Source organism: Coturnix japonica, chromosome 21, assembly GCF_054131305.1.
Source record: "Coturnix japonica strain WE chromosome 21, WE-NBRP24, whole genome shotgun sequence".
NCBI lineage: Eukaryota > Metazoa > Chordata > Aves > Galliformes > Phasianidae > Coturnix > Coturnix japonica.
In genome coordinates, this window is record NC_140683.1 from 6,015,567 (window position 1) to 6,035,469 (window position 19,903).

Genomic DNA, 19,903 nt, shown 5'->3' on the forward strand with positions numbered 1-19,903 from the left:
CGGGCTCTGGGCTGAGCAGCGCTGGGGGCTGGATATTGTCTGCACAGTGCAGTGCTGTGCTTGCCTCGTTGGAGGCATCGTGCAGGGCACAGCTTGGCAGCGACGAACGGGGGATCTCTCCAAGCAATGACCCGTTTCTCTGCCCTCAGCTCTTCTATTTATAGCTTTGCACAGCAGCACCGCGCTGCCAAAACACTGCAAACCGCAGCTCGCTCCGCCGTGAGGCCCGAGAGCTGCTTTCCTCTGCGTCACCTGCAGCTCAGAGCTCCCAAAGCTGAATCCGAAGGGCCGTGGGGTGCTCAGGGCAGGGGCTGAGGGTGCAGTGGGGGCAGCTGCCTGCAGGCATCCGGCTGCAAACAAGCAACCGTGGGGCTGCAGTCCGAGTGTGGGGTCAAGTCTACATCCACGGGGGGTTGGTGCACACCCACGGGGGCTGACACACACACTCGGGAGCAATTTTGCACCCCCGGGGGGGTGATGTGCATACACGAGGGCCGCTGTTTGCGCTCCCATTCCCGTGTTAGGTGCAGAGCCACTGGAGCAGATCAGCACGTAATGAGACGGACATCAGTGAGCACAGCCCGGCAGCAGAGGGGCAGCCCCGGGGTTGGCGTCCTCACTCGGTGCGGGGGATGCGGGGGATGCAGGTACCGCGCACATCCCGCTCCTCGCCCCTCTCCGGGCGGAGCCGCCGTTCTGTTCTCCGCCCTCCCTTCTCAACCCGCCCCCGCCCCGCACTCCGCTCCTCTCTCTTGGCTGCGCTGCGCGCTCCGCGCTGCCGGTGCCGGCGGCTCCCGGTGGGGCTGCGGGGCCCCATGGCCGGCACGGAGCGGCCCCGGCCTCCGGGCAGCGCGGAGCGGCGCTGAGCCCGGCTGAGCCCCGCGGAGCCTCGGAGCGGGACCGGCGCCTTTAGCAGCGCGGCTCGCGGGGGCTATGAGCGGGGCATGATGATGATCGACAGCCAGGTGAGCTGAGCGCCTTCCTCCTTCGGCTTTGTCACTTTTCTCGGTGCCCTCCGTGCTCGTGGCTCTTCAACAACAGGGCTTCCCCTTCCGCATCCTGGATGCGGAACTCGCGGGGACCCACTCGTATGTGTTGGGTTTTCTGCGTTCAGAGGGGACGAGAGGAGTCGGGAGGAGTGGGAATGGAGGAATAGGAGGGAGAGCAGCACGGCTCGGGTCGGTACGGGGCTTGGTGCGGTGCTGCGGCCGTTTCTTGCTGCATGCGGGGCTGCAGGTGGCACCAGGAGCTCCCTGTCCCCGCTGCTGTGTTTGCGAGACTGAACGAAGCCAAATTGGGCCTAAAGGGGCAAAAGCTCCGTGCTCACAAAGCCCGTGGTGCTTTTGCAGGAGTGTGTGAACCAAAGGCAAAAAATCTGGCAGAAGGTTCCTCATCTTCTTTTGGTCCTGATGCTCCTCTGATTTTATGCTTTTTATTCCCTGCTTTTTATTTCTACTTATTCTTTATTTATTTGTACTTTTTATTCACGTGCTTTTCAGCCCTGGGGAGGGATGGGGTCGATGCTTATGGAGTGATGGTTTGGGAAGTGGGCAGTGATGAGTCCTGGGAGCCTGGGAATGGAAAAGGGAAAAGGCTGATGCTGTGATGAAGTGGGATGGGAGCCATTTTTGGGCTGGAAAAAATGTGCATCCCAAAGCTGCCTTCTGCACCGAGTGGGTCTGTTTGGTCCAGGCCTGGTTTGCTTTGCCCTAGTGCTGTGAACAGAAGCTGAATTAGCTCTGGTGGACGGGAGTGTTTGAGGCAGGAGCTGTGCCAGCGTGTGTGTGTGTGTGCTGGAGCGTGGCGTGTGCCTTTGGAAAAGGGCATTAGCAGCCAAAGTGTGGGGTTTGCATCCTGAGGGTCAGAGACAAGACTGCTCTGTCACTGTGGCCGTGGGTTGGAGGGAGAACCAGAAACTCAGAGGTATAAAATCATGTAGAAAACAACATCCAGAGCTCAGTCTCCCAGCTGTGCTGTGAAATGAACATTGCATTCCTACAGAGTGCGTTATATAAAACTCCCAACGTTTGCCTTCCTTCACTGTGTGTACTTACCTCCATTTGGCATGTGGGTAAACTGAGGCACTCAATGATGTTTGTCAACAAACAGGGGTGTGTATAGCACAGGGAGCAGGCCCTGCTGGTGGGGGTGAGCACTTGGCCGTGTCAAGGGTGCAATTCCTTCAGCCCTGTTATTTCTTTGTGACTACCAGGTGAGAGGAATTTCCAGCTGCACCCACAGCCGCACCCGGCCAATGTGGCTGCACAGCTGCATTCTTCATGCCTTATACGTGTTCCTCTCCCTGGTTGCTATGAGAAGGACCCACACAAACAACACAGTGCTGTAAAGCAAACAAGCTGAGCAAACAGGGAGGGTTTCCCCCCCCCCCCCCCTTCTCTGATCTAATCGCTGCAGGTGTGTGCTTCAAGGAGTCCTGGATGGGAGGGTTGTGGGGAAGGTTGCAGCCTTAAAACCAGAACTTGCATGTGTGTGGGGTCAAAAGGTGGCAGGAAGCTGAAGGAGAGATGCAGAGTCCCTCTCCAGTGTGGCTGAGCTCCATCTAGAGCTCCTGCTTATGTTTATGTGCATGACCATGAGCAGGGGGTGCAGTGGCTGCTGCAGAATGGATCCCAGTGTGGGATGCTCAATGCATTTTGTTGTCCGGAGGCAGTTTGCTTTGCAGGGGCACTTGGTGTGAGCAAAGGAGGAGGTTTCCAGGCCTATTTGTTCTGGGCATCTTTGGGATTATGTTTTTCAGCTCCTCACTATGCTTTTGCTGTGCCCTGTATAGAGCCTGGCTGTGGGACTGTGAGAAGCAGGGGTCCTGATCTTACCTTGTGATCTTTAAAGTGATCTGCACTATCCATCAAAATCTGATACCTTTCCCATTGCTATAGCAACACTTACCTCACACAGGATGCCAGCATGCTCTCCAGGCAGAGAAACTGATTCACCTGGCACCAATCTGCAACCCAGCAGGAGCAGGGGGGGCTGACTGCCTGCTGCCCACAGCTGCTGACATGGGCTCACAGCAGCTGACCCTGCTCTTCCCACCCCCTGCCTGCAGGTCCCTGGGATGTCAGGGTTGCATGGCATTGGGTGCTGGGATCTGGGACTTCACTCTAAGGGGTACAATAGGGGTGGTGTCAGCAAGTCCACTGAGCCTGGCAAGGTGTTAGGGGCTGTTTGTGTTCTATCTTGCCTGTAGAGGCTGGAAGTTGAGCTCCACCTGTAGCATGCTGTGGGGTTGCTGGTCTGCTTTGCCTTTTGCTTTCTCTTTGCATGCTGCTGTCGCTGCATGGGCTCTGGGACGTTCTATGGTCTGTTACTCTTCCATGCAAACCAGAGCTGTTCCTGCAGTGATGGGTGGCCATTGGGACGGCCGCAGGGATGCCTTCCCCGTCCAGTGATGCTTGTTGCTGCCTTTGTGCATCACTTGGTGCTGGTTAGGGATGCATTCACCTGCAGCTGTGTCTGTTGTGAGCTGGGTGAGCCCACGTGCACATTTTTGCAGGCTGGGCTGTGCAGGGCCCAGCAGAGCTGTGCAGCAGATGGCACTGTTGTTTTCCCTGTGACTTAATGCATTCTGCCTTTGTCAGTGCTGGAAGGGTCAGCAGATGGAAGGGGGCAGTGGGGGTGCATGGCTCTCTTGGTGGGAAGCAGCACTGGAGCCACGCTGTGCTCCTGGACCGCCTGAGTCCAACCAGCAGCAAGTCTGCACCCATCCACGTTCCTTGGGGATTCACACTTCGTGTTCCATGGTGTCCTGACCCTTTTTACTCCCAGCTCACCCCCGGGTATTCCTGCCCTCCCCATGCTGCTCTCCTGGGGCTCTCTGCGGGATGCCGGATATTTGCTTTCTTCACCATTATTATTTTTTTTTTTTCCCTCTGCGCTTTAACTTTTGGCTGTGGGTCAAAACCAATGTTTGGAGACATGAGCTGACGTCAAAGGCGGTTCAGCAGAGGCGTGTCGGGGGATCACGGGCTCATAGGACAGAGTTCCCACTCCCTGGAGGCCACGAGGTCATCCAGCAGGGAGATCTCGCTGTGTTCCACTGCTCTGCATGCAGAGCTTTGGTAGATGGGGGGAGGAAGGGCTGAGGGAGGCTGCCCCAATCGGTCACCCACCTATTGCAGATCAAGGAGGGGAGGAGAAGCACCCTGGGCCTGCATGAGATCAGGAGAAAGTCAAAGAGGCTTTGCATACAGAGCTTGGGGATGCTGGGGTATTCCAGCTCCATGCTTCCCTGTCTGGAGAAGAAAGGCAGAAGGAAGAGAGAACAAGCTGCTCAGAGCTGTGAGTGCCCCATTCCTGGAGGTTCTCAAGGCTATGGATGGGGCCCTGAATATCAGATCTGGGTTGGAACTGGATTATCTTTAAGGTCCCTTCCAAACTAAGCCACTCTGTGGTTCCATGTGATGGGATCCTTCCATTACCCATCCACAGGGAGCATGAACCCTCTGAGTGCTGCAAGCTGGTGGCTGCCCAAGGCCCTGGATTTGCTTAGAGGAGGATGAAAGCCCCAGCACGCCCCAAGCTCTCTCTTCAGCATTTCCATGGCAATGGGCAGGCAATTGTGCACAGCGACTGGAGCAACAAAATTCACCTTTTTCTGTGGAATGTTTAAATTGTGGTCTGTCTTTTTGCTGGTGAACTTTTCCAAGTGCAAGCAGGGTGTTGGTGGTTAAGGATGGACTGAAATGCGATGATATGTTGATATTCTGGGGCCAGATGTTGCAAATTTGTGTGCCTGGGCACTGCTGTCCTGTGCAATAGCTCCCAGCTCCTGTGACAATGACCTGCTTGGTTCATGGGTCAGATCTGCAGGGGTCACAGCCTCATATTTGGGGAGCCCCCAGCATCCGTGGAGCTGCGTGCTGCACTGGGTGGTTCCTCCTTCTTACACAAGTCCCCTCGGTGCTTCTGCCACTGCTGCTTGAAAGGGTGTTTAGTTAATGGGATTATAAAGCTTTCCCGTTGTTAGGCAACAGAAATCAATGGTGGGCCTCCGGGGTTGAGCCTCATCCGATTTGCAGCGGTCGCTCGATGGCTGTGCATGGTGTGGGATGGAGGATGTGCACCTCCCATGCTGTGTCTCACTCCTGCAGGATGCTCCTGCCCCGTGGCACTGTTTGTGTGTTTGTCCTGCTGTGCACCTACTCCAGGAATATGGACCTGTAAGAAGGTTGCCCAGAGAGGTGGTGACACCCCATCCCTGGTCAGGGGATGGGATTCTCAGCACGCTGTGGGTGTCCCTGTTCATTTCTGGGTTGGATCAGATGGCTTTGAAAGGTCCTTTCCAACTCTATGGTTCTATGAAATCTTCCCATGCAACAAGTGTTGTGCTAGAACAAGCTGGTGAGAAGGGGACCACACATGGTGGAGGTTTCTTCCAAGCCCCTTGGCCATACATCATTCTGAGGAGGGGGGTGGTCTGGGGGAGCCCTGGCTATTTGCATGGGGCTGGGAGGCTCCAAGCTGCTGCTGCTGCTGCTCTTATCTCTGAGTCCATGGTTTGCTGTCTGACAAGTGACATGGAGCAGGGATGGGGACCTGCAGATAACCCCTTGGCCACGTGTTGGGTAGGGGAAAGCATGCACTGAGGTATGCTTGAGCTTCAGATGGTGAATTGCAGGATGCTCCGGCTCTGTTGGGCACTCCAGGTCATGCCTTATGCAGTCTCTGAGCCCTGTTTGTATGCAGGTCCTGATGGATGTGGCCATATGCCCAGAGAGCCGCCCCACTCCTGCTGCCAGCCTGGGCTCTCTCTGCAGACGGCTGCTGCTCCAGCCTGGCTGCCAGGTGGAATAAACCCTCACCAAGAAATAATCACTGGTGACAGCAGGGGCTGTCGCGCCTGGCCTGTGCCTGCAGCTCTCTGTGCCCCACAGCACTACTGTCGTGTCACACAGACACTGTGTGCAACAAGGATCTCTGTTCCTGTGGGGATGGCACAGGGATGGGTGAGCCCTGCTGCCCACCTGTGCACACCCAAAGCTGCAGCACGCTGCCCCCAGCCCAGGCTCTGTCCCCTTCTCTGAGGTCGTTATGGAAACTCAATCAGCCCATTGCCATGGCAGCCTCCAGCTCTCCTCCCTCCCAATGCCATCCCCACTGTGACAGCTCAGTGTTTGCAGCTCCCACAGGACCAATTCCAGCAGGATGAAGTGCTTTCAGTACGGGATGCGGCAGCAGGATGGCAGCACTGGAGCCCCACTGTGCTGCTGATGCAGGGAAATGGCCTCAGAAGCAGAGGAGGGGGTGGCTGTAGGTACCTCCCAGTTCCTGTTTAGGGGGAAGGTCCTCCTTTGCATCCTCCATCCCTGCTGCTCTGCGTTGCTGCAGTGACTATTTCCATGGAGACACAATCCAGTGATGGAGAGCATCCCTGTCCCTCCCCATGGGGTGTGGGAGCTCCCAGGGTGTGCTCCATCCCAAAGGGATGTGCTGCTGGAAATCCCTCAAGTGGAAAACGTGTGGAGGAATCCTGAGATGACTAATTGGTTCCCCTTCCTTTAATAGCTGGCATCGGTAATTGCTGCTCCGTGTTATTAAAGGACTGTCTGTGCTTCACACGAACAGGTTTTGCATATGTTTCTATTCTGGGGGAATTGGGGAATTCATTCAGCTCAGGGTGCTGACCAGGCTGGGTTCTGCTCAGGCTTAAATACGAGCTGAGTTTATTCTCTTAATTCATCTGGGACAAAACAGACAGATTTCAGATGGGACATACAGAAGAACCATGAGCTGGATACTGAGCTGCCTTAGGTGTGCATTGAGGAATCAGTGTCCCAGCCCTGGAAAACCCACAGGGCTGCATCCCCATGTCCCAGCCCATGCCCAGCCCCCATCCATGCCTATGAATCCCTATAAATGCCACCACATTTCTCCAGAGGGATGCTGCCATGTTGGGATTTCTGTGCTTTCAAAAGCAGATTTCCTCTTTCTTTTACCGATAAGCTTCAGAGGGGAAGAGCAGCTGGGATTTTCCATTTGCTTTCTACTCGTCACGCCGCTTTATTTCCTCTTTGCCTTTCTATCAGCTTCGCGCTGTGAAAATAAACCAGTCAGGTTTTGCATCATTTCTCTGAAGCGAAGCATTCTCCTCCATGCACAGGATGCAGCGATGTTTGGGCTCGTGGACAATACTTGGAGTTGAAATGTCCTTGGAAAAACAAACTCACCATTGTTATTTGTGGGAATTCTTTAGTTGTATGGAAGCCTTTGATGCTCGAATCCACCAAGCATTGGGGCTGGCTTTCCTTGGGTGGGTCTTTGTCGCTCGGTGTCAGTGTGACCAAGGGGTGGGCACTGCATTTTAGAGCATGTGGAATGTTTGTGTTGTGTCAGCTGTGCTGGGTGCTGAAATCCTCCTGTGTGGAATTTTGCCATTGAAACCTTCATCCCCATCTGCAGAGTCTTGACTGTGCTCTGTTGTGAAGAGCCCCAGACGTTGTGCTTGTGGGGAGCAGAGGCAGCTCCACTTATTTGCCCTGTAGTTTCTCTGTTCCTGCCAAGGCAGAGTTATTGCTGTAAAGCAGTGAGGTCCTGATGTGGGTTTTCTCTGCTGAGTCTGCAGGAAGCAATAAAACTCCCTTGCAAAGCAGAATGGGGAAGCAATGGGGTCTGTGCTGGCTTTTCCCACTCTGCTCAAGAGCTGTGGGCTGAGATGGTGCTGAGGGGGTTTCTCCTGCACATCCTGTAGGGCTGCACTGCTCCCTGGGCTCCAGCAGTGTGTGGGTGTGGGATCAGAGCTTCCACCCATGCCAGCCAGACAGGAGATGGGGTGGTTCGGTGCTGCTGTTCTGGTGTCTGTTTGGGATCTCCCTGTCTGGGCTGCTGAAGTGCTGGGGGAATCTCTGTGTTCTGCTTCTGCTGAGTGGTGAGTTGTCCCAAAGCACCTCCCAGGCTTCTGCTTTAGGAGCACAACATCCCTCAGTGCAGTAAGTGCAGACAGGGGACATTTCATGCCATTTCTGGGGTCATGTGAGTGCCCTCATTCTGCATTTTTGTGTGTGCGGCTGCTCTCACATCCCATCACCCAGTTCCCAGTGCTGTGGGTTTGAGCTGGTTTCAGAAGCAGCCGTTCCCACATCCAGCCCTGTGCGCTGCTCTGCCTGGCACTCCCCCAGCACACTGTGCTTGCTGTTTGGCTTTCCTTCACGATCTCCCTGTGGGGTTTGTGACTGCTGGAAGGGTGGACCCTCTGGAATTGTTAGAGCTGCCTGGCAGGGGTGTAAGGGAGGACACAGAAGGCTGCTGGTCATAGTAGACCCTGGACATGCCAGAAGCACGTGATGTGGAACAGCCACTGCTGTCATCCCTCCCTTGGCGCTACTACAGGACATGGGGGCATCCCACGGACCCAAGCACCAGAGGGAGTTTGGAACCCTACAGCTCCTTCACTTGGGCTCAGTGCAGGATTGAATCACCTTCCTTGAACCAAAGCTGTGGGTGCTGCCCATGCTGGGTGCAAATTGCACATCCAGTGATGGCAGCATGAGGCATGGGGCAGTCTGCCATGGGAGCACGTATCACTTTGAGTCACTGGGACATGGTGACTGTGCCAGGATGTTTCCTGGGCTGTGACACTGCCTTGCTGGCATGAGAGCAGCAGTTCCCAGGTGCTGCCAGCCAGGGGAGGGCCCTGAAGGCAGCGTCTTATCCATGTGCAATGGATGGGAGCCTGTCCCAGAGCCCCCATGCAGCACTAGGCTCCTCTGTGCCACCTACCACAAGCATCTCCCACCCTGTGTCATCACTGCAGGGCCCAGCAAGAAGGGCTGCATTAAAGATAGAAAATCTGATTTGCTTGAAGGGAGTGGGGATTTTCATTGGTTCATTCCTGGACTTTTGCATGGCCTTTGTGCTGGGCACTGCTGCTTTGCAGCAAGGCTCTGGGATGCCACATCTCTGGGACACGCATCTTGCTCCATCTTGACCCACTGACATCACTGTAGTAGCTCTCAGTAGCAGAAACACCTCGGTTTGTGCCACTCTCTTTCAAGAAAACTCAGGTTTGGAGCTATGAGGAGTGAAAGAGGCAGCTCTGTGCTCACCCAGGCAAAGCTTCCCATGCAGAATTGACCTCTAAGCAAAAAAATCATCTCTGCTCACTGCCTTAATTGAGTGCCACCCTGCGCTGCCAGTGCCATCAGGTCCTCCAGCGCTCTCTGGGTATGAATTATTCAAGCCTGGCTGTGGTCCTTGGAGTGTAGGACGGCGCTGATCCGACAATGGGCAGCAGGGATGGAAGAAGAGAGGGAAAGAAAAGGGGAGGCTCCAGCCGGGCTCAGGCATGCTCCCTGTCTCACACCCTCTCATCCTTCCAGCTCTGCCTGTTTGCTGCCACAACAGCCAGCGGGAAAGGCTGTAGCTGCCGCAAGTCACAATCTGATCGCAATCAGAAATCAACAGCCGGCAAGACCTGTTGTGCCTCGGAGACAATGCGCGGGGGTCCGGGGGTGTTGTGCATGTAGATGAGGCTGGGAGTATCACACCGAGCCAGCACCCAGCTCGCCCCGGAAGAAAGAAAGGAAGGAAGAAAGAAAGGAAGGAGCGGTGAGAAGCGACGTGCCGCGGTATGTTGGCACGGGGCTGCTCCGCCAGCACGGGAGCATCGCCTGCCGTACGCATACCCGGCTCAGCTCCTCGCAGCCCCTTTGATTTGAGGAGAAGGAAATAAGAGCTGTCGGAGCTGTTGGCAAGATGCGCTGAGGAAAGCGAGCAGGGAAAGGTCTTTGCTCTGCCTCCCCGCCCGGGTTGGAGCTGCTGCTGGAAGAGGGGCGGCGGCGGAGGGAGAAGAATGAGCAGCCCCTCCGTGCCGGGGAAGATGGAGGCGAAACCTTTGTTCAACGTGCAGAAGGCGCTGGTGCAGCCGGTGCAGATGTGCATGTTGGACATCCCTCTGAGCGTGCAGGACGACGACGTGAGTGGAAGCGAGGCCGGGGCCGGGTGGGTGTGAGGGGGGCAACAAGGAGCCGTGACCCCACCCCGGGGCTGCCCGGGGGTGGTGAACTCGTGGCAAAGTTAAAGGTGGCACCGCCTCCGGGTGCAGCCCGAAGCTCCGTGTATTGAGGCAGGCTGTGCGTTGCTCTTGCTAAATGCATCGTGGAAGGAGGGGTCTGGGAGGCAGGAAAAGCTTCTGTGCGTGGTGGTGGTGCAGAAGGGTGGGTTGGTTGTAGGTGTCCGGGCTGGGAATGGCTCTGCTTTGCTGGCTGCTCTGCCCATGGCGCTGACAAGCAGTAAAGCAGCGGGGGCTGCAGCACCCAGGCAGATAAACCCCTATGCTTGGATCTGCCTGTTGTCACCTTAACTCTGCCCATAGCAGGAATACACCAGGAATCTGACTGTGGAGGGAAAAGCTCCTGTGCTAAAGCTGATGGAGAGCCCCAAATAGGGTCAAATCTTTTCCAGAGCTCGCAGGGGATTAGTGGGCAGTGCCCCCAGCTGGGTGAGGGTTTGAGATGAGCTCCAGGTGCTGGTAGCAATAAGGTAAAGCTGGCTTGCAAGGGAAGCCCGTGCTCTTATTGTGCTCTTCAGTGTGTCCTCCCCACAGGGGCCTCTAATCGGCAGTTTCTTGCTGGTAAGCAATTAGTGCGTGGCGGAGAATGCTACCTTCTCTCTATTATCTGTGTGCTCATTGGGATACAATGATGCGGAGAGGTGCGCTGGGAGGAGGGAGGGCTCCCTGCGAGTACCTTGCACGGGTGTGCAACCCCATAAGGGATGGGGCTCCTATATTTAGAAACAGCCTCGGGCTTTTCCAGCACCTACAGTGCTGCTGTGCTAATGAGGATACCTGTGTCGGCCACTGCAGAGCCAGCGGGGCGTGGTATTGTGGGAAGGAGGAGGGGTGGGAGTGAGTGATGCTGAGGAGGGGAGGGAGCTGCTGACCTCTGGGATGGAAGCTTTATTCTCATGTAGCTGGGTTTGTCTGCACGGCTCCATAGCAGCACCTGGGGCTGGGTTTCCCTTTGGTGCGGGCTACTCAGGAACTGGAGAGTGGAGCCCACCTGAACAGTGGTCAGGATGGAGCAGGGGATGCCCTCCATGCTTGGAATGACTTCCTCTTGCTAATCATACCCATGGTTTTATTGCAGAATAATAATAAGTAATAATAATCATGGGGGTTGGGCACTGTTGGAGAGCTCTTCTGGCTTGCCTGGGTTTTTCACTGCTCCTTGCTCAGCAGTGCTGTGGGGCATCCCTGCCCTCAGCCCCCAATGGGCACTCACTCCATTGTGAAGAATGGAATAGATGAGTGCGTTCTGATGAAAGCTCTGACCATGGAGAGCACATTCTCCATATTTTCACTTACACTGGGGCTCTGCCTGTGTATTTGTAAGAGGAAAACCCATGTGAGGGATGCTTCCTGCCTTTGCCAGCAAGTGGGGGTGAGGTGGCTGCAAATGCAGAGCCAACACCTCACTGTGCTGGTGCAGAATGTGGGAGAAGTTTAGGTGTGCATTACACTGGGATTTTGGATGCACGCAGCCCAGTGAAGCTCTAATAACTGAACAGGGACCAGGCCTTGATTCCAGCAGGGAGCAAGCAGCTGAATGCTGCCCACACTGCAGGGCTGGCCCCAGCCCAGAGCTGCCTTGGCTGGGATAACCCAGGCAGGTCTGCAGGGATGAGAGTGGACAGCATGAGTCTACCTAATGGGAAAGGATGCAACCCTGTGCCCTGCCACTCTTCAGTGCGTGTGGTACATATCCCCTGTTGAGTTTTCACTTTGCAGCCCATGATGGGAAGGGATGTAGCGATGTGTGCTGCCTGTGCCCACGTTTGGGTGCTGGCAGCTGGATGGGAAGCATCACCCCAGCCAACCCCAAGCTCTCATTCCCACCTTCCCATGGGGCTTTCCATGGGACTGTCAGTCTTTCTCTTTCATAACCCAGCCAAAGCAGTTGCAACATTTCCCTGGATGCTTCTCTTGCTATTATGGGTAGGGATTTCCAAAGCTTTGCTAATAGAAAAGTAACTGTTTCTATATCTGGGAAATGGGGAAATCAATGAGCGGACTGTTGTAAGCGACATAACGGCTTTTTGTGGCAGCTCAGGCAGTTCTGTAACATGATGGGGCTGGAGGGCAAGTTGGTTGGTCAACTTCAGCAGCAACATCCGCTCTTGTGAGTGATGGGACAATGCCAATGTGAGACCATCTCATCCCTCAGGGGGGACCCTCTGGGGCTGTGTGTCCTGGGATCAATCCTGGCTGTGGGAACCATGGGGTGAGGTCACCCCACTGCTGCCCTCTCTATACCCCCCAACCCACCCTGGTTCCCCCACATCCCCTCTCATTAGTGATGTAGTCATGAGAGCAGTCGCTTTGACTTCAAAGCGGCTCTCAAACATTTTCCACTCCACTGGGCTAATTAGTCAAATTACATTTCACATGCTAATTTATTCCTCTAATATTACATATATTTTTTTCCCAATGTACTGGCATAGAGGGGGAGATAAAAGCTTCATTTGACCTTAGAACCAGACCTGGGGGAGCTGGAGATGGAATGAATGGTTCGTGGCCAGGTTTGCTGTGACACTGCTCCTTCCCTGCTTTTTTCAGAGATCCCATTTGGGCTTTACGTGTTTTAGCTGACTGTTACCTTGGGTGTAATGCACAGAGAAGAAAATCTTTCAGATCAGCGGTAATGAGTTACTAATTTCCAGCTTCATTACTTGGAAACGCATCTCTCTGCAGCACCGGTTGCACCGTGGAGTGCTGAGGAAATGGCAATCAATGAATCCCGGCTGGAGCCTATGGGAGTAGAGCGATCTTCCCAGCACTAATTGGGCATTGAAGCTGCCCTGGGGCTTCAGGCTGACAGATACGGCTGTGAAGGGGCAGGAATTGAGCCTTCCTCCCCAGGCTTAGAAGGCTGAATGTCCCCGGCATCCCATGGGAGCCTTTGGGCAATGGGATGAGCTGGAAACATGTGGCATGGAAGCATCCCATCCCACTGGGGAACCCTTGCTGAGGGCTGAGCACCCAACACCCATCCCTTCAGCACATCACCCCATTCAAGGGGCTTCCACCTGGTGGGACCAGGACCTGGTGCTTGTACAGGTCACGGGGAAGAGCTGGGTGCTGGGGCAAAGCCGCTGCTGCAAACAGCCCCACAATGAATCAAAGGCTTTGTCGTGTTTATATCAAAGGCTGTTTCTTTTCCACTGCCTGTGTATGGTAGATGTTATCGAGAGGGAGGAGCTGAAAGCGAGCACTGGGACTGTTTCCTGACCACAGTTACAGTCAAAAACAACAAATCCCTCCATCCCTGCTCTTGGCCAAACTTTCTACTGGGGTGAATCATCACTTGGCTTCTTTGAGGAAGGCTGGAAACTGTGCAAGAAGTCACCCAGGCTGAATTCTCATCTGCAAGGGCAGAGATCCAGGAGAGCACTGTAAAATCCCAGGGATTCTGGGAATTCTCCCAGCAAGGCTGTGCCCATCCATCCAGTAGCAGAGTTCCCCCATTAAATGGATGGGGCAGAGGGTCACCAATCACTGCTGCCTTTGGCAGCACTGCTCCCTAACTCAGGTTGAGGACGTGATGTGCTGTTCAGGGTGGCAACCTCAAGTGTTTCCCTGCTGCTTTTCTCTTCCTTCTCCCAGCTCAGCACCAGCTCTGACAGCTGAGGGCAGAGTGAGGCCCTTCTCCTTGCAGCTTACACTCCACAGACGTGTCTCTGCAAAGCAGATGCACAATGAATTGCCTGGAGCTGGACCCTGCCCTGCCTTCAGATGTGGCTTCCCTGGTGCCCTCGTTTCCTGCTGACATACGCTCCGCTCTTGTTTTGCTCTGAAATGTCCCCACATCATCACAGAGGGAGCACAAATTAGGGCTGAATTTCACCACTTGGGCTGCAAATAGTGCTGTGGAGCTGCCCAGCTTGGAGCCCTGGCCTCCATGCAATGCAGGCAGCCCCTTTAGTCTCAGTGCAATGTGCTTGCAGGACAGCAGAGTGCTGCAGCCCATCACTGAGCACAGCTGGATGCAGCCAGGGCTGGCTCTGATGCTAACCCGGAGTGATTTCATTGCGTGATTTTGGTGTTTGTGCAGGGAGGGTTGGCTCCGTCCCGCCTGGCGGAGGAGCAGCTCTCGCTCCATCATATGACCGTGCTGTAATGTGCTGGTGGCTCCATTTGGGCAGAACTTGTGATATTTGGTATTTTTAACTGCTGGGGCCACGTGTGTGGGTCACGCAGGCTGAGAGGGGAGCTGCGGTGTGAGATCAAAACCTTCAGGTGGTCCCTCAGTGCCGATGGTGGTCAAGGACAGCATCCCCAGTCCTCCTCTTCCCCCGTGCCTCCATGGTAAGAATCTGACTCTTAAAAAATAACCCTAAAAAATACCCCTCCTTCTGTTCACCTTTTCCTTCTCCCTTTGGGCTTCTCTGTGCTTTGCTGTCAGAGTTTGGGTTTTTCCTTTTGTTATAGCAACCTTCCCCCTGCACTTCTGCTTCCTATCCTTGAAACGAAGCTTAAGTTAAGAGCTGCAGGTAGGGAGGATGAAGGAGAAATGGCCTTTCGTGCCAGGATGGGGGCTGTTTGACTTGCACAGCTGGGGTAACTGTGGGGCATTGGGATGTAGTCTGTGAGATGGGAAGTCCCTGTCTGTGGGGGTCACACTAAGGCAGCCCCTGAGCTGCTGGAGCCAGGAAATGGAGACTAATACCTAATGAAAAGGAGCAGAAAATCCCGGATTTCCCATCCCATTTGGCAGAGGGATGGGGGAAGTATGAGGCAGGAGATGGACGGGCTGCAGGGCACAGCTCCAGCTTTTCCCACTGCACGAAGCCTGCGCCCCACCTGGCTCTCTATCCTTGGTTCTTTTGGGCTCAGCCCAAGGCACTGCCCTGGTGATCCCGCTGGCTGCATTGCAGCAGCAAAGCCCCTCTAAATACCTCCAATCAGCCTCCATTTCCAGGCTGCACCAGAAGAGAGCTTTGCAAGTGGAGCTGAGTAGCCACAGAGACTGGGAGGGGAAGCAAAGCTCTGCAGGGCTTTGGCTTTTGCAAGAAGGTGACTCAGTGCATGCCAGGCTGGTGTTGCACCTGCATGCTGCCACAATGCGTGTCATGGAAATACTGACACAGCTCCTCAGCAGTGCATTGCAAATAGCAGCGGGGTAATTAACCATCGATATGTAATGGTGTGAGCTGCTGAGGTGACAAGTGGATGGTGGCTGTGCAGGAGGGGACTGACCAGTGTGAGCCATGATCAGAGGTGGGAAAAGCTCCTGGATGCTGCAGGAATGGCTCTGAAGGTGAACCCAGCACATAGGGAGCAGCTTGCAGTGCTCGCCCTCTGCTTCCTGGCCCTCCTACAAACACCTGGGTCACATTCTCTGGCCTTTCTCCCTATTGGGTGCCTGTCTGTGTCTGTGTGCTTTCCCCAAAGGACTCCTGAACCCACATCATGTAAATCTGACGGAGGGCTCACAGATAATTAAATCTATGTGAATATAAGATGGCTGAGCAGAGGAAGGGATTCCCCCGAGCCTCTGCAGTGTGAGGTTGTGTGCTGTTCAACACCAGCAGGTCCATGTGGGAGGCACTGCTTACACACGTTTTCGCTCTCAGTTTGTGCAGTTTTAGGCTCGGATGATGGCACTGATATTGTAATGGAAGCTGGAACTGTTTGCTGCATTGAGCTGAAGTGGGCAGGAGGAGCAGCACCCTGCAAAGGGTGCAATGGGGTCGTGTGGCCATGAAAACCCTGCGGAAGTCTGGGAGGCACATTGGGATGACTTCCCCTCCTGAAACAATGCAGGGCGGAAACCTTTAAAGCGGTCATTACTGAAAGGAAAATTTGTATGTTAAAGCAACCTTTGTTCTGAGGGTTTACCAATTCGTGAGATGGCCAACAGAGTTTTGCAGTTCCTAATTGACTTTTAAGCCATTTAGCTGTATGTGTTATAGGGGTAATACCGGGATCTAGGCTGCAAGGTTTCCCTTTCAACACTTCCAGGCTCCTCTCCTGTTGCTCTCATGGTCAGCACTGACAGGCCATGTCTATATCTGCCCTCCACCTCCAAGCCTGGACAGAGAGGAACTTTCCCTGGGCTGTCTCTGGCAGATGCTGCCCTCTCATCAGAGCTCTTCCTGTTTTTGTGCCATATCAGCTTATGCTGTACGCTTTCCCTGATGCAGAACCATTGTTGGAACATCCCTTTCCATAGCTGCCACTGAAGGGCTTTGTTCCTGTTTAACTGGCTTTCTTTTAGTACCTTTGCTTGTGTACTTGTAGCATTAACTCTGTGTGTGTGTGGTGCACCTTGGTGCTGTGTTTCCAGGATCTGACATTTCAATCTGCACTACCTCACTCCTGTTCTGGGCTAACTGCACCAAATGGGCTGGAGGAGGAGGGGTGAGAGCAGGGCTGAAGAACACGCTGGAGATGAGCAACGTTTCTTTATTATCCACTGGGAGTTCTCTATTGATCCGGTGCCAGATCCTCGTGTTTCTGAGAGGCTCCTTTTACACAATTCAGCTGAACGCCTCCTTTTGGCTGTTTACCATCGCTGGAAAAATGTACTCCCTGCCCTTGAGTGTGGGTCTGAGAGGCCGAGCTCCCATCCCATCCATTTTCCTCTATGGATTCTGTTCCCTTTGGGAAGCAGTGAGACCCCACAGGGCTCAGAGTGCTCTGTCAGCGCTGCACCCAACGTCAGCAATGGACAGAGCTGTATTTCTATATATATATATAATGGCATCTGATGATGTCACTCTATTTTTCTATTACATGTTTTGATTTCAGAGAGGAATTTATCCTCTCTTCAGGGGTTACGCCCATCCATGACTTTCCCTGCTTGTTTCTGTGGCTTCATAGCTCTTCTCTTTCCTACCAGTGCTTTGTCCTTTCCCTTCTATCATCCAAGCAAAGGTGGAAGCTACAACTCAGTGCAGCCAGGAGCCCCAAGCTGGCTGCATACTGATTGCTAAGCAACAAAGAAAAAGGGTTTTCCTGTTTTCCTTTTGGTTACGAGCACCTGAGGTAGTTGTTTTATGAGCTGACCAAGATGCTCTGGCAGAAAGGCAGCAATGAGAGGAACGCTGCCCTCAAAGACACAGGGTGCAAGAAATACACATTGGTGTCTACAGCGTGACAGGCTTCAGCTGACATTGGAGCCAAAAGTTCTGTGAATGTTCCTTAGAAAGTGCCTTGATTCCCCTTACTGGCAGCATTCTGCTCCATACTGCAGGTCTGAAAACCCGAGGTTGAAGTTATCACCCCGAACAGAAGGTGCTTCAGTACTGTGGCAAAGTGGATTGGTATGAACCATGGAATTATAAAGACTGGAAGAGGTCACTGAGATCATTTAGTCCAGGTGTTAAAGATGAGGAGTAGGATGGGGTGGAAATGTTCCTGCAAGCTGCTTTGCCTTCCAGATTTGTGGCACAATTACGCTGTATGGCCGAGCTCTGGGGCTCTGCAGGAGATGCTGTGCCCAGCTGCGCATGGGGCTGCAGGTGATGAAGCACAGCAATGTGGGGTGGAGAGGTTAACTCCTAATGCCCAGGTGTGCTTCCTTTGTTAGGCACTGATGATCTTTAGGAGAACTGGCTGGGATCTGTTGGTTCCTGGATTTTGGGAGGGGTGCTGTAACTTCACATCAGTATTAGGGTGTGCTGAGTGCGGCGGTGACATCAGGTTCCCTTCTTGCATAAGGTCTGAGGGTTTTTCCCTGGAATAGATGAGGAAGTGGTGCTGGTTCTTCGTTTTATGAGAAATGTTAGTAATGATGATGATGATCATCATCACCTTCCAGCTAAGAGTGGGCCTTGGAAAAGCAGCTGGATGGAGCTGGGGGTGCTTATGGGCTGTGGGATGAGTTTGTGTACGGTGGGAGAAAACTCAGGGCATGCACTGAGCCCTGGTGCTGAGACAAACGTAAGGTCTGAACCCAGAGGTGCTGAGCTCACCCAGGGCACTGGCTCAGCATTGGCACACGCTCCCATTTGTTGCCTGTTCCGCATCATTTGCCATGCAGGGAAGCCTGCAGGCTGTGGCAGATGAAGGCAGATCTGTGTTCTGAAGGGGCACCAGTTTGTGTTTATTCAGCCAAACGCTCAATGTGAAGTGGTGGGAAGGAAGAACCAAGTGAGGGGTTTCCCGCAGCACCCGGCCCTGTGTCTGTCTCTGCTGCTGATGCTCACAGCTGACGTCAACATGAAGCGCTCGGTGTGTTGTGAAAAGCTTTTGCTGACTTTGCCAAACGTGAAATGATTATTTGTATGATGATTATTATTTTACCGAGTCATTCCGTGGTGGATGCTTTCCTTAAATCCACAGTCACGTGCCTGTAAGACAATCCTAGAACCACAGAATGGCTTGGGTTGGAAGGGACCCTTTGCTTTGGGTCTTAAGGTGCTCAGAGCACCGGCCCTGATGTCTGAGTGTGTGGGGTTGGTAGTGCTGAGCAAACATCCTGATCTGGGACTCCTGACCCTGCTGGAGTGTTTTGCTTTTCAGGCCCAGAAGGTTCCCAGGAGAGGGGAAAGGAAACTGCCTGGCTATTTTTAAACCCTCACCATTGCTTTCCTGCACTGTATTATTTATTATCCATTATCAGAAGCGTTTTTCTCTCCTGAAATTATCTTCAGTGCTCAACCAAGGGATGGGTGAATGCCACCCATCGAACAGTTCCATAGCTTCCCATAGAGGTCAGGCAAAGCTGTGATGTTCTGCAAGGGTTTGTATCTGCAGACAAGCAGTGCTGCTGTCTGTTCTGTGCACCCAGTGTTGATCCATCCCAGCTGTGAGGCCACAATTTCACCTCCCCAAGGGCTGAATCCTGGCTTCTCTCCCCACCACCCTTCAGCCCTGAGGGCAGCACTGATTGCTCTGGAGGTGCCTGACCTCTGCATGCACCGAGCTCTGTATGCGACCCATTGCACTGCAGAGCACATCTTGCTGCATCACGCAATGCTGCATGGCATGCAGGGTCAGGATTGGCATCACCCCATAGATCATCCCAAAGGTGTGGGGCTGCGTGCAGCCCTTGTGCAGGGCTTCATTTCCTTTCCCATACTGTAGCCCTGGAGGTCCCGTTGACCCTCTGCAGCTCCAGATAAGCAGGACAATAACTCTCATTGTCCTCCCTCATCCTCCTGCCTGATACATTTTCAAGTTGAAGAGTATTTCAGCTTTGTTAATCCTTTCTTGCCCGGGCAGGAGGTGCCCTGGGCAGAGCTGGATGTGCAGCCCCTGTATTTATGCTCTCATTGGAAATAAAGCCGCGGGGCTGCACGGCTGGGAGGCTGCTGTTATTTCAGCTGTGCTGGGAGCTGAGGCGTAAGCGTCTGGGTTTTGGTGGTGTCAGCAGCAGCTGCCATGCATTAATCGGCAGGGAAGGAGAAGGGGCAGGGAAGGGTGAGAGGATGCTGAGCTCAGTGCGTGCAGAAAGTGTGGAACGGCTCTGTTTGTTTCTCTGTGCCTCTGAGAACAGTTACATTGTGATGTTTCGGCATCAGCCTGAGAACTCAGAGACGCTTTAGAGTGGGATCGGCAGCCCTGCTGCCCCCCAGCCCAGTTCCCCTTTCCGTGCATCCCTGCAGGGCCACACATCGCTGCTGTGTACCCTACTGTCCCCCATGGTACAGGAAGGGGCCCAGGGGTCCGTGACTGCAGCCCCCCATAAATGTTCTGGGGCTGGGCGGTGCTTTGAGCACAGATGGCACCGTGGGGGCTGAGCTTGTAGGATGGGAAGCAGCCTGGCTGCATCACTGGGTTAATACTTAGCGGTGGGTTCGAGGTGGTGCTCTCTGAACCCCAGATCTGATGTTAGAAGCTACGTGAACACTAGGCGATACCAAGACCCTCCTCCAGGGCCAGCGTCCCAGCCTGCACGGCTTCTCCCATTGCCGCCCACCTCCATCCCCTTCCTCTCCG

General features: G+C 54.1%; 1 protein-coding gene across 7 annotated transcripts in view; it reads left to right on the plus strand.

The window, feature by feature from the left end:
• Positions 1–734: 734 nt before the first annotated feature.
• The window catches only part of RALGDS (ral guanine nucleotide dissociation stimulator), a 39,064-nt gene continuing 19,895 nt past the window's right edge, over positions 735–19,903 (plus strand). For 3 of the 7 annotated variants that reach the window (XM_015879314.3, XM_085521221.1, XM_085521223.1), the window contains exon 1: positions 5,151–9,931. In XM_015879314.3, the coding sequence (XP_015734800.1) occupies positions 9,809–9,931 (123 nt within the window). In that variant the 5' untranslated portion in view covers positions 5,151–9,808. Of the gene's footprint in view, positions 966–5,150; positions 9,932–14,187; positions 14,324–19,903 lie in introns of those variants that run through there. The other 4 variants (XM_015879316.3, XM_085521224.1, XM_015879317.3 and 1 more) reach the window with 4 other exon arrangements.